Source organism: Oryzias latipes, chromosome 16 (assembly GCF_002234675.1).
Source record: "Oryzias latipes chromosome 16, ASM223467v1".
In the NCBI taxonomy this organism is placed as follows: Eukaryota; Metazoa; Chordata; class Actinopteri; order Beloniformes; family Adrianichthyidae; genus Oryzias; species Oryzias latipes.
In genome coordinates this window covers 5,260,245-5,274,965 of record NC_019874.2, presented here as the reverse complement: position 1 = coordinate 5,274,965, position 14,721 = coordinate 5,260,245, and the positions used below count along the sequence as shown (strand labels likewise).

Sequence of the window (14,721 nt, the reverse complement as noted above, 5' to 3'; positions counted from 1 at the left end):
GGGTTAGTGAGTAAAGCATGCATGATTTTCTGTGCTGGGTGGGAACTAAGCAGATCAGGTACCCATAAAAACAATCTCAAATCACCAAAAGGAGCATGTATATATATATATATATATATATATATATATATATATATATATATATATATATATATATATATATATATATATGATTGATGATTGATGATTTGAAAATAATTTCCACTATTAAGTCATTTTAACTATAAAGGTCATTGTCCATTAAAAGACTTACACATTTAAAATAAACGACTTTAGTAAGTGAAACACTTTTTCAATTATAAACTGAGTCAACAAACTTATTGTCAATGTTTTCTGTGTTCATTGCAGAAAAATACTCTAATGGCTTCACACGCCCTAAGCGTCCCACAGGCTCAATTCCTCCTCAGAAAGCATTTCCTCCAGAAAAAAAATCAGATGGGTATGTCTGCAGCTAGCTTTGACATAGTTATCTATGCAAATGTGGAAAACCACAGGGCTACAGCACTCACAGGCATAAAATAATACTCATTTTGTGCTACAAATTAATGTAACTATTTTCTTTTATTACAGTGCTGGTAAAAGATCAGTACAATCAGTTCCTGAATATTTGCAATTTCTGCCATCTCTGATTCATATTTCTTTAGAAGGTAAAAAATATGTTATCCTTATAATCTGGAGCGTCCTATACATGGATTGATTCTGGTTGTGTTCACTGAGGTTGAAGCAATTTTGAGTTGTCAGTCTTTTTTTTTTACAAGTTGCAAACAAGGTCGGATGATATACAGTCATAGTAACATTTGATATGGCCGCATAAGTTTGTTTTTTTACCCATTGGTTGGATTACAAGGTTGGATGTTACAAGTATTGTTAACACTTCGAATGTGGCTAACATGTAGCGGTGTCAGAATGTAATGTATTTTATGTGTTATAAAGGATTGGAGTGTAGTCACAGTTGTTGTTTACCTTTATATGTGTCTTTTTAGGGGTCGCCACAGTGAATAAACCTTTACTGATTCACACACATTGCTATGGCAGAAGTTCCTACGCCCCTTCTGACACCACCCTGTATTTTTTCCAGGCTGAGCGCCGGCACAGGGAGTCCCAGACTATGGCCCCCTTGTGAATACAGGCAGTTAGGCAGTTGCATAGTCACAGCAACAGTTGTTTTAATTGTATCAGTGTGTTTTTTTATGCGTTGCAAACAAGGTTGGGAGATATATGTATTGTAAATATGCTATTGGTGCTTATGCTTCTATTGTAGCTAACATGTAGCGTGTTGTAAACAGGAACTAGAGTTACTGTGAACTCAGTTGATGAAGTCTGACTGACTGACAGACAGACTTATCTCTGATTATTTTGGCTGAATCCAAATACTTCCCCTACAGCTTCTCCCTACCCCTACATTAAGCCCACCTAACGGAGAGCTTTGGGCTGTGTTCAAATTGGAGGGCTGCGTTCTTCCTGGGCTGCATTTGTAGGCTGCTTACGTCGCAGCGCCGCGACAAGTGCTGTCCAAATTCAACAACTCTTTCAAATGCATCCAACAAATATGGCCTATTTTTTCCCAATTTCAAGGAAAGGTCTGGTGTGTCCTTCTATGCTGTCCATATCCTAAGATGCATCGCGGCCGAACCCGGAGATTTTCTGACAACACTGGCGGCCTGTGAAGCGGGACCCGGAGTGGAAGATAATTACACCTTTTTATAATAACACCTCCAACATTTTGAGCTTCATGTCTGGTTCACTATTCCTCTGTTCTGGATTCACGGTGCATTCGCCGATGTAACGGCTGAGATCATCTAAAGCAAGGGTCCCCAAATCCAGGCCTCGAGGACCGGTGTCCTACATGTTCTCCCACCAACCTGCCATTGAAGCTCCTTACTGGCTAAACAGACCTGATCCAGGTAATCAACAGCAAATAAGGCAGGGTTTCTGGAAAACCAGCAGGGCCTTTGGGCCTGGATCTAGGGACCCCTGATCTAAAGGCTAGACTTGTCCAAATTCACAGCCGCTAACATCTGTCCTACTCGTTTGACGAAGGACCCAGCCAATGTCACCGGGAAGGCCATGGCCATTGAAGAATGCGGCCCTTGACTTAGGACGCACCCGTACAAAAATTGTTTCTTCTAATTCGGACATCACTCCCACTCAATGACGTCATCAATAGTCGCCGGTAATCCACATTGACAAGGAGCTAGCAGCGCTTGGAAAATGTACAACATCAGTTTTATAACTTTAAAAAGTCATGCTAAAACCAAAAGTCTTTAATTACATTTAAATGTAAACTTCCGTCCTTTAGAGCACACCCATGCGAAGAAATGCGCTTCTCCTCCGCAGCATAGCCTCGTGTGTGGAGGGATACAGACCCCTTAACCACGAGGGTTTCCCATTCAAAAAACTTTTCCAGACACCCCTAACCCTCCTAATGCCCCTACAATTGGAGGGATAGGGAGAAGCCGGAGGGGTAGGGGAAGAATTCAGATTCGGTCTGTGTCCCACTTAATGCACCTTATATTTGGGTGTGTCATATATGACATCAACTGGAAAATAGACCATGCAATGATGGTGCGCCTTTTAATGCAGCGCGCCCTGTAATGTGGAAAATACAGTATTCCAAGCATTGAATCCTTCAATGAGTAGCTGCCGAATGTGTTTACATCTATATAAATCACACAGACCTGCTTTATAACTGCTGCTGTTGGGAAGTGTATGGAGCAGAAACAACATCACCTGCAGAACAGCTCAGTCACTACAGCATGACCAGTATACACACAGCTGACAGCAGCAACACAAGCAGCTCTGAGCCTCCACTTACACCATCAGTTGTGTATCATTCATGTGCAGCTACACAACTTCAGAGCTGTGATGACTTCTTCAAAAAACAGATATCAGACAAGATATCCTTTTCTGTCATCAAACGTACGATTAAAGATAAATTAAACACGAACGAGAGACGACTTGAGGAGACCACAAGATGCCAAATGCACAGATGCTGCAGGAGTGCATTGCAATACCTCTCGTAGTCATAATCGGAGGAGTAGGAGGCCTCAGAATGGGCCCGGGACATCCTAGTGGAACGCAGTAACCTGACCGCATCTTCTCTGCAGAGTGGGTAAACACGACGGTCACGGCTGGCAAAAAAATATCACAGTGTGTGAGCTTTTCTTTGGTTTTCACCTCAAGGGGAGGCAATTTTACAACAGAGGGAGGTCAATATAAACATTTGAGTTTAGATTACAAAATTAATCTCTGTGGTGAAAGTTTATTCAGATTATAAATACATGATCTTTGAGATGGTGGTTGATAGTTCTGCTGGAAGAATGTGTTTAGTCGTTCTTTTATTTCTTTAACACTTTTGAACAGCAGAAAAGCAGCCTGGAGTCAAACTAACCCCACCACGGCACAGACAGTAGACATCTTTGCAAAGATAAACCAATATTTTAAACAAAAAGAAATCCCCCTAAAGTTTTATTTACATTAAACTCTAAATTTAACTTTACAGTTGTGTAAATCATGGCATAGTGACAGCATGCAATCAAAAACCACATGGGTGCTCATCCCTATAACAGTGTTGTGCGTTGGTGCGTGAGTGAGTTAAAAGTGGAGGTGCAGAAATGGCACAATGTGCAATCTGACTTAACGTCTACCTGGGGTCCTTTTCAGGGTCGTCAATAAGCTGAGTATGTCTGGTTCGAGGTAGGGTGAGAAAATGGCTGCAACCACATGAAGGGAGGAGATCAGAGAAAAAGAAGATGGAGAAGAAAAGAACACAGTAGACTGAAAAAACAAAATGGGACAGGAGGAGACTGCAGAGGTGTGGACATGTTTGAGAAGAAGACAGGAAATGGCAAGATAAAGCTGGGACAGAAGATGAGAAGGCATTCTCAGCCTTTACACATTAAGAGGAATTAGTAAAAAACAGGTTAAAAAGAAATGACAGGAGGAGAACATATATGAAATATAATTTAGTCTCACGAAGATGCCAAATTTCCCAAGGATGATGTTTTATATACTGCAGGCTAACTGGGGCAGCGCAAAGTTCTGTTTGCCCCATTTCCTGTTTCATTTTCAACAGTTTTCCGTAAATAACCAGACATTGTTAATTAAAGCAGATGAAATATTCTTAAGTAAGTACTGTCCCAGACAATTTAGATAAGTGCATTTTCTGCATCTAACACTAATTTAGGCTCAGTCCCAGAAAAATTCAAATAAAGTTAATTGGACAGGATAAAGTGGTTGCAGCCTGACAGAGCCAAAACTATGACTGGACTCTTGGAGCAACAATTTCCAACGCTCAAAGGAAATAAATGCTGATGTAGGATAACTCACCACTTCCCCTTGACCACTTCCTCCATAAAGATAGTGAAATGCATGTCAAGACTTTATTCTTTACTCAGCATTTGCAACATTTGATCCAAATGCTGCGTGCATCATTTTATCCACTTTACAACCAGGTAAAAAAGAAATCTCAATAGTTCATTTTGCACACTGCAGTTTTGTCTAAACACGTTATTAAAACTTTATCGGTATTTTTAAAACCATTGTTGGACTTTTATCAATGAAAATAATTATTAATACACTACTCTATTTGGTGTTTTGTGCTTTATTAAAACTTATTTCTTTTTTTAAATATTGCTCGTAAAAAAAGGATCAAAGCTGTTATCCTAAAGCTTAAGTAGAAGATATTTAAAGGCCGTGTCCCACAGCCACTTTGTACATTCTGCGCATTTTCCACATTTGAAAATTTAGTCTTTTGTTATCCATGCGTGATATACGTAATTCATTAGTGTTTCTGGCGTTCATCATTCGCTGATGTGCGCAGATGTCCGTCAAGGGTTTAGGCCCACGGGTCTTTATGTGAATTTGGTTCTTAAGGTGTTAAAAATGTTTGGTCAGTTGCGCAGTTTACACATATTTCATGTAGTTTATATGCAATTATTATGTAAATCGTGAGCAACTGTGCATGATTTGTGGGAGATGCATTCGCAAATTTGTGGCTTTCTATGACCGTTCCAAGTATATCTAACAGACTTTTCACACATTTACCACCTACTTATAAATGTTATATCACATGTACGGCGTACATATCACGTTCAAACTATGTAATTGACGCACAAATCACTAATGAATTGCATGTAAACAGCCCAATAATCTGGCACGTTTCATGGTCTACGTTTATTTACTGTCAGAAGTCAGAGCCCCGCCTCCCCCTCTGGTCATGTGCGGTAACCATCTCCAGAGTTCTAAACACACTACATCTCCCAGCAACCCCACCGCACAGTTTGTGGATGCCACACACCTGACTGTCATGTGGAATCACTCACAGCATACTGAAACTCTTAGTGCACAGTACTGTTTGTGCCACTCTGCCTGCGTTATATCCAGACCTGATCTTCTGATTTCCTGACTTTGTTTTGTCTCTGAATCCGTTTGCCTGCTCCGACTCTCGTCTGGATCCTGACAACTCAAGTTTTTCTGACACTCCTTATACTGAAACTTGTCATTGATCTCTGCCTGCCTGACTCTGATTTAGCTTTGTTGACTTTTAAATGTGCTAAAACATGCTCAAGTGGAACCAGCCGTCTGCCTGTTTTATGACATGTACGTGTTCTTCCCATAGTTTTACTCGTACTTCTTTTGTGATTTTAACATGCTTCATTTGTGATACATCTGTAAAACTTTCACATGAAAACTTTTCCCACGTGTATTCACGTAGGGCCAATTTTTATCCACGCAATTAGCACAAAACGTAGGTAGTGGGTGTGTGACATGGACCTGAGCCTTTTGATGAATACATAATCCATGTCAGTCAAACAGCATCAGAGGTCAGTGTATTAAATCACTGGTAAAGTTTATAAAATATCCTGTTCACATGTATCAGCTGAACTCAATCCTTTATGTGAATCTCCCTCCTGTGGCCAATTTGTTTCTTATCCCCCGCCATGGCATCAAAAGGAAAAGCAAAAAGTGTTATGTTGAGTTTCCAGGAACCTGTACCTATGGAGACTGTTGTAAAACACAAAACTGTAACATCATCTTGTCACACATCATTCCTACAGGAGAAGGGGGAGAAGAAAAACAACATAATAATGCCTGTATGGAGATTTGAACATGAATAGCTTAAAATTACCTGGAGAGTGGGGGGACGCTAGGTGAACGCGACCGCGCCCTGGCTATGTCAGCCGACCGAGAGCAATGGTTGGATGACATGACCTGCTCAGGCACAGACAATGTGGAGCTCTGGAAGTCTCTTCCGTTTGACCGATAGTCTGAAGACAGAGAAGGAAACAGAGAGGGGGAATATTGTTAGTAATGTATTGTGGTTTTCTTTTTACCTTAGCAATAACTTTGTCAAAGGCCTCAAGCTCATAGAGGAATGTGAGCAACCTTTCTAAGTTGCACATTTTGCAAAGGTGACAGGTTTTTCTGTCCAAAATGCTGAGTCTCTACATTCCAACAATGAGAACCAGCTTTTAATAAAAGTGCAATTCATTTGCTGTTTTTAACAGTGTGCGTTAAACATGAAAATCACCTTTAAAGAATCTGACTCACAGTAATGAATTTTCTCTGCTAGACTGAGGAGTTCACTCAACTTGAAAGAGTTCATTAACCAATAATCAGACATGGCTGGCAGCTGTGGTTAAGGTCAATGCTTGGCACTATTAAAGTTGATTGATATTCAATAGAGTGTGTAGCACATTGAAAAAATGTAAAGAAAACCTAGAACAAAAATATTAAAAAGTGAGAATGGTTGGAAAAATCTGAAATAGGAACATAGAAATATGCTTCCCCTCCTGCTTAAGAACCATCAAAGATGTGTATAAAGTCAGCAAAAATGAGTAGATTAAGATAATAACAGATAAAATAGAAACAAGTATTGCACATTAAAAATAATTAGTGTGCTCAGAAATTGACAGACACATCAAATTATTTTACTGTATTTCTTTTTTATATAAAGAACTGCTTTTACCAAAAAAAACAAAGAAATATTCCCAACCACTGCATATCTACTGAATGAACCTTTGGTATCTACAAATTACATTTGGGGCTTTCCAGCGATAACAACCGCAAAGGGGTGGGGGTCTGGGAATTGTAGTTTTTTGGATATAACACAGTTTTTTCTAGTGGTCAGTAGGATATCACAGTGTCATGAAAACATATGTACTGCATAATGGAAATAAATATTCCTGCGTATTCTGAGGGAGTCCTAAACTCCTGCTGTTCCGGACCCATTCAAATGTTTTCTTCAGCTTGACAAGTTTGACAAGCACAGCCGGGCTGCTAAGCACATATAACGGAGAAATTTTGCTGACAATTAGAAGGACTCAACAGGAAAACCAACTGCATTGGTGCAGAAGTAGAGAACAGGGTTTGAGATATTTGATCCATCCATCTTCAAAAGCCACTGTATCTCTTTTGGAATGGGGTTGCTGGAGCTTCTGTTGGGTGAAGGTGGGCTACACAATGGACAGGTCGCCAATCTGTTCCAGGACCACACACTCATACATGCACAACTAGGGTACATTAAGAATTAACCTATGAAGCATATCACTGGACTGGGAGAGAAAAACTGAGCTCGCAGGAGAAAACCCACACTTGCAGGAAGAGAACATGAAAATTCCACACAGCCGGGATTTGAACTTTGCTGTGAGGTGAGAGTGTTAACCACTACACCGCCATGCAGCCCTGTTATGGAGTGAGTGAAGAAGGTGCACCGTTCTTTTTGTTTATAAATTACATGCTTTGTAAAAAATAAATGAGAGCATCCTTACACAACTAAGGCTTTCCAACAGTGGAACAAGAAAACTATCATTTTTCAAATCACAAATTTCATCTCTCGACTTTTCATGTTGGTGCTGGAACCTGTTCAGTTTGGCGTCATAGGTTTAAATTCGTCTTTTAAGAAGTTCTTTCAAAACATCTGAAGTAGGCTAGTCTGGAGTTTGGCTGACAGAATGAAAAAAAAAATGCCAGTGCTGAGTTGTGTGTCACATTTCATTAAAAAATGTCACCTGAGCTTCTGCTGTCAGACACAGGAGGTCATTTAAGAAAGATAAAAACTCATCTAATCTCTTTAGGTTTTAATTCCAAACAGTTTCCGTTTCTTTAGATTTATTAACCTAAAACTATTGAGAAATTTGAAACCCTTTCTAAATGGCTGAGGATTAAATTATTGTTAAAAGCATCTGACCCTTTTGTAGCAGCAAAATTGTAAAACTAGTTTGAGTCCCCCTACTTCACACAGATGAGAGAAACATGGAGTAAATAACCAAACATTTTCATTAAAAAAAAGATTTTGTGTGGTAAATAACTGAGGATGTGTCTGATGTTATTCAGGCCTGCAGGTTTGCTGCAGAGCCTGTGTGCAGACGGAGGTGCAGCCGTGGCTATGGGAGCAGGGTTTTCCCTCCACTGTGAATGAAGAGAGACAGGAGGGGGGACTGGCATCGTGAGGCAGCGAGGGGCTGATGAGAATATTAAGCAGGCCGGTGGAGGGTTTCCCTCACATACAGGAGCATCACCAAGCCCTCGGCTGCAGCTCTCTCTGACTCTGACTCACTGTGACTCTCTCTGATCCACACTTTGGTGCAGAAGAGGAATTTATTCTCTGTTCGTCTCCAGTTTCCTGGGCTTGCCGCTCCACTTTTCGGTGGCCTACATTTGTTAATAAGTCGCCATCACCACATTGTCATGTAACAGCAAACCCTTTTCATCATGCAATTTATCAAGAGCTTTATTGAAATCAAGGTCAGCACAAAAAGTATAAAGGCATACACCATAAAACACAGGTTCTCACAGGGAATATTATACTCGAGCAAATTTCCACAACTGTTTAGCGCTTGTTTTCTGGCTGGTAGCTGCTCTGCCTCTCCTTTTCCGGTGTGCAGCGTGGGTGGAGACTCAGAACAGCAGAGCAGCAGCTAACAGTGCAGAGGAAGATAAATGCTCAGAGCTCTCTCATACGGTTTCTGCTGATGGGCTGCAGCATTTTTTGACCCTCTAATAGAAAATATGAATGTGCTAAGGAAGGAGTTTGCAGAGGGGGGCTATGTCTGAGACCAAATATGACTATTTTCTCACTTAGTGATTATGTAAATCTATTATGAAGCAAAAATGAAACAAGATCATTTAATTGTTATCTTTGTAAAAGTATTACTTTATGTGTGTAAATTAACTTTATTTATTACGGCTGCTTTTTATAGAACTATAGTAACAAATCAATTTCCCCATTGTAGGATCATTGAAGTTCTATTCTATTCTATTTACTCTAAACAGTTTGTCCTTTTTTTCCCCTTTGATGTGAATCTACCTTTGCATTTATGTGGTCCCGTGTTTTACCTGTAACAACTCCGACACCTTCTTCGCAGTCAAAGTCGGAAATCTCGCTGTCACTTATCCTCTGGGATCCTTTAACGCAAGAAGAGAGAAAACAGAAGCAACGGTGGAAAAACGGAGACCTCATTTTCATCCTATTCTTTGTGCATTTATCCTCTTCTGCTAATCTGGGCTGAATGCAGCATGTCACTGCTCTGCCTCCACTAAAACCACAGATCTCTCCTCGTCTGAACTGTGGCACTCTTTAATTGCACATTCAATCATTGGGTGGACACGTAAAGGTGGGGATGGGAGAGGTGATCTGGCTACAGAGCTCTTACTTCATCACCCAGAGTAGTCCTTTAACCCTCCCCCACTCCGTCCCACCAACTCCACTGCCTCAGTCAACGTAAATCAAGTGGACACGCGAGATTTTTCAGAAATAACAAGTGCTGCACTCTGGCAATGCCACTCCCAATCTTTCATCTCAGAACTTCTTTTTTTTTTTTTTTTTTTTTTACAGCTGTCAGCTCTTTCATCTCTGACTAACACAAATGCTCAGAAAATTGTCCTGCTGGGGAGGGAGCAAGCCTCAATTGCCCAGAAGAAATAGCACAGAGCAGCGGTCCAGCGTTCCACGCAGTGCAACACAGCCTGAACCAAAGCATGTTCATGGGACGGAAGTGCAGTTCGAAGGGCTCTAAAAAAAGCCTTTGTCTCTTTGGCTTTTTTCATCTTCAGTAACATGATGCATTAAACATGAAGATACTGTGCTATTTCTGTCAGTGTTATAGGTTAATGCAAGACCGCAGCTTTAGTGGAGAAGCATAAAATCTATTGGGAAGCTCAAAAACACAAACACAAAGGTGTGCCAACAGTTTCTTATGAAATCACAAACAGACAAACATCACGTCGGGCTGTATATCAAACAATGCACTTTACAGAGGTTAGACCCTGGTTGTCATGACATGGATTCAGGATGAAGGCCAGCTTTAATGATATTTGTTGGGGATTGCAGTGTGGGATTGTAGAATACTTTATAGGTGAATAAAAAGTGGATAAAAGAACACTGTGTCCTAAATCTTTGTTTCCCTGTAGAGCAGAGAGCATAAATCTGCTGCCCTGCTGGATTCCAAACCAGTGTGATGAAATTTTCACCAGCTCCCCACAGTGAAATCCGTTTAAGGCTGCGGAAACATTTATGGGGAAAGGGACAGGAAACTGAAAAACATAGAATGGTCTTTAACCCTCTCTCATTCCAGGAATATTTCTCTGTCATGTTGTTCATCCAAAATTAAAAAGGAACTGTTTCATGTTCAGCTCTTGTATTCTTGGATCGATTCCCTTTTTTCAGACAACAAATTTAGGAAACACTGATGGTCCAAGAAGATCCAATTGTTGAGCTCTCCCAGTACCAGAAAGCTATAGCTTTTGATTTTTTAACCTATGCACACAAAGTGTGATCTAAGTACAGAATTTAAAAGAAACTCCCTTTCTTGACCTTGTAGGCACAGGGTAAAAACTATTTCTGGGACTGTAAGAGCTCCACTCTGTCGAGGGGTTAAAGAGAAAGGAATAGTGCGTCATAGAGCAGCAGTGCCTGAGAATGCAACAGTTTTTTACCTGAGTTGTATAAAAATGCGTCTTTGTCTGTAAAAGCAGAAGCAGCAAAGTCCATGTAACACAGAAAACAACATTTTCTCAAAAGCTCCTCTAAATTCAAGCAGGAACAACCGTACTAAATGTCTAACGCCTTAGTCACATGCACCCGCAGGGACGTTGGCCCGTACGGGTGCTGCAGGTTTTTGGGTTGTCTGGGCCGTGGAGGGTCGTAGCGATGAGTATCTTAAATGGTCTTGCAGTCCCCTTGAGGCCCGTACAGCCACCTTAAGGGACGTAATGAAACTGGAACATACCGTTGTTGTATGTGTGTTAAGTTTAAAGTAAAGTAAAATAAGTTACACGCACTTATGGCGTACGCCTGATGCTGTTGTTTGGTGCCCTTACGCCACACTTTAGGAATTAGTAAGATATGCTTGCTGGCTTCTTACTGACTGTGCGCACATGCAGCACGCATGAAGTGTGCAGCTGATACGTCCACACAAACTACACTCTGATTGTCTAATTTCCTCATTTCTACAGTCAGACTGCACACGGAGCATGCACTTTCCCTTGAACAGCACTGATGAACTCTTTTCGCAAGATTTGGGGGATATGGAAAAAATAAACAAATGTGTGCTATGTTCCTGCGTCTGATCTACTTCACCCTTGCGTGTTGTTGAAAGTGTCCTCCACCTTTTGCTCGCAGCATGCTCAAAGAAATAAATGTGCTTGATCGTTTTTATTCTATAGGCTAACTGAGTGCTCTATGACTTTTAAATGTCCTGCGGTGCCCCTGTGTGCCACTTATAGGTTTGCCCATTTTTCCCCTGCAGACAACATGTAGCGGCAGCTGTGACTAAGGGATGAGAAGCATTTACACAAAGAAAGAAGTCTGCATCTAACCTGTATTCCGTTAGTGTTTGTTTTAGATGAATTTAAGAGGAAGAACGTTGTTGCTTACTCTGCAGACGGCGTGTTGGACTCTCTCTGTGGAGCTGCCGGCGTTGTGAATTGGGGGAGGCACGTGGGAGAGGGATGGAGGACACATCGTGGGTCTGTAGCTTGTACCAGTGCGGTTCATCGTCTAGCAGAGCTGTCTCCAGCTCTATGAGGATCTACAAAAACAAAAAGGGGGGAGGTTAGCTCCTCACAGGAAGAAATGTCTTAAAGTAAGAAGTCCCATTAGAAAGGCCTCCTCACTTTTCTTGTCTTTCCTTGCTATTTGATTTTTAGACACAATTTAAATGGTCGACAACTTACAAAACTTGATTTTACTTGAGAATGGTAAATGTTTTTTTTCTTTAACTTTTAAGAAGTTATTTCTTTAAAAATCTTTTTTAGAAATAGTATACTTGTGTTTCTATTATTTCATGTCTCCAAAAACAGTTTTTTTGTAATGACTCAGCTGTTGATTTTAACCCACAACCCCTCATCTCAGGGCGGTCACTTTACCATTTGGCAAATTTAATCAGTGTGGGATTTATTAGCTATTTTTTTTTTAAAAACAGGAAACTGGATCTCTGTGGGTTTCTTTTAGACCTGTGCTTCTCTTCTGCAGACCAGCATTCTGCTTTGTCTTCACTGGTTGAATAATGGTAAAAGATAGAGGGTTGGCCACCTAGTTCAATAAATCAGCAGGTGCTTTGACGTGGATGGCAGGAAAAAGCACCCCGATGATTCCTGTTTTCCTCCCCCTTTTTGCATCACCGGCCCTGGTGGTGTCACATTCCCTCTGCTGTCATTTCTTTCACAAAGCCTGCCATCAAAAGAGACCTGACCAGCGTTTTCTTCTAACACGGTCACGTGAGACGTTGCTTCTGGGTAAATATGTGGTCACAACAATGACAACTATAACTGCTGCTTTAAAATTTTTGGTTTACTTTGCAACAGGCGGAGATGTACGTTTTCTGTAGAAGTTGGCCTTTAGACTCATGGCTTCCAGTCAGCAACAAATCCCAGCAATTTAACAATAAAGGTATAGCTGAACGACTGGTATTGTAAACCTGATTTGATTTGATTTTTTTGGTTTATTTCAAGTATTGATTATAGACAACACAAGAAAACAATCACTCAGATTTTTCAAACTCATTAAAGAAAAACTGAAATGGATGGTTTAAAAAACAAAAACAAAGACACACTTAAGTCACATTTGCTTCATTAAATATAGTGATTATTAACTAAAGTTAAATAGAGCGTCATTTATTGCTTGAAAAGAAGTGGGAAGAAGCAAGTTTATATAATCCCACCCTACTGAGTTAAATTATTTGAAATTTTAACATAGTTTTTGTAATCAAGTTCTATTCAGATCAAGTGATGATTCTTTATCAAATGACAACATCGAGAGCTTATTGATTATCCTCTGAAAGAATTCTTACATCTTTAAAGTAGACATTAATTATTCCCACTTTAGGTAACCGTTATGTAATAATACTTGATGACATTAAAGTAGTAAATATAAATGTATGTTGAATAACTGACTCTTTTAGCAATTTCAACATTTGGTTCTGTCAGATATACAGAATGGGGAAGGCTTTAATTTCTTACCTCTCCCAGGAATTCGCTCTCCTCCTCCCTCACCCTTGCTTGGTCCCACAGCGTGATCTCCAGCATGCGTTCCCGAAACTCCCGCCGGTGCACCGGCGAGTACATAAAGGTCTGATTCCACTTGGGCTCTAAGGATTTCTTTACTGTTTTTGTTCTCCTTTTGCTTTTGTCACTGGAGGAACAATAATTCAAACTGTTTTTATTTACAACCTTGACAGTGAATAGCCACGAATACAACAGATCACTGTCCTAGACAGCACAGCACATACACCTGAAGACGGTGGAGGGGTTGAGGGAACACAGGTATTCTCTAACAAAATATCACCCAGACACAGGAGAATGCAAGTTTGTATTCTGACTATGACCTCTGATTACTTCTAAATGACTATAGTTTTGTAAGAGTTTCTGAATCTCATGCGTATTCAAACCAGCTTCTTCTTCTTTAAAGATTTCCATCTATGCATAAATGCACTGTAAAAACAGGCACACCAAAAATGAGTCAAAGATTCTGAAAATTTGAAAAAAAAAAAATCATAGTCAAAGATAACAAAATACATCTGCCATTGGTTGTAAGAAAACCAAGAATTAATTTTTTAAAAAAAAAGTTCTAGTCACTCAGACATCTTTTCTTAAACTACGATTACTTAGCTGTTGAAAAACTTAGAATTTTTTTCTTGAAACAAGAGTCTTTTTACTTTCTTAAGATTCTGTTTTTGCAGTGATACAAAAATGCTCCACCATGACACAATGACTGGGGATGGGGGGCTCATGCAGGGAGGTGTTTCTAAGTGTTTCTGCTCTTACCTTCTGTCGGGGAGAAAGTAAATTTTGACATAAGGGTTCCTGGGCCGACCATCTTCCCTGGGGGGCAAATCCTTGGCGCCCAAAATGGTGACTATAAGCTGGTGGCCTACTTTGTCATACCACAGTTTGACCTGCGGGGGCAGAGCAGAGGCAAAATGCTGAGCTGCACTTAAAACCTTTACTGTATATCTAACTGTTAAATAGTGTCATGAAAATCTAAAGAACTGTATGTTTTTGTAGATTATGTACTCAAAAATCTTAATGAATATTATTTTAATTACTGTTTTTTTTACAACTGCTTCCACTTAAATGATTCATCTGAAACTGAATAAAAATAACATTTTAGCTAAAGTCAACTGAAGATCAACACTACATGCTTCTATATTCTGAAATTATTCATTTATTCTGCACCTCTAAAGAGGACTTTTCAAAATATTGTTCACTAAGACTTGACAT

General features: G+C 40.1%; 1 protein-coding gene across 31 annotated transcripts in view; it reads right to left on the bottom strand.

Annotated features, from left to right (window-relative positions):
• The window catches only part of rims2 (regulating synaptic membrane exocytosis 2), a 169,506-nt gene that overhangs the window by 54,274 nt on the left and 100,511 nt on the right, over positions 1 to 14,721 (bottom strand). For 10 of the 31 annotated variants that reach the window (XM_023963912.1, XM_023963916.1, XM_023963930.1 and 7 more), the window contains 7 exons: positions 14,266 to 14,396; positions 13,462 to 13,654; positions 11,879 to 12,032; positions 10,939 to 10,965; positions 9,340 to 9,408; positions 6,131 to 6,269; positions 3,015 to 3,131 (listed from right to left, as the gene is read on the bottom strand). In XM_023963912.1, the coding sequence (XP_023819680.1) occupies positions 3,015 to 3,131; positions 6,131 to 6,269; positions 9,340 to 9,408; positions 10,939 to 10,965; positions 11,879 to 12,032; positions 13,462 to 13,654; positions 14,266 to 14,396 (830 nt within the window). Of the gene's footprint in view, positions 1 to 3,014; positions 3,132 to 3,647; positions 3,714 to 6,130; positions 6,270 to 9,339; positions 9,409 to 10,938; positions 10,966 to 11,878; positions 12,033 to 13,461; positions 13,655 to 14,265; positions 14,397 to 14,721 lie in introns of all 31 variants that reach the window. The other 21 variants (XM_023963921.1, XM_023963923.1, XM_020709925.2 and 18 more) reach the window with 7 other exon arrangements.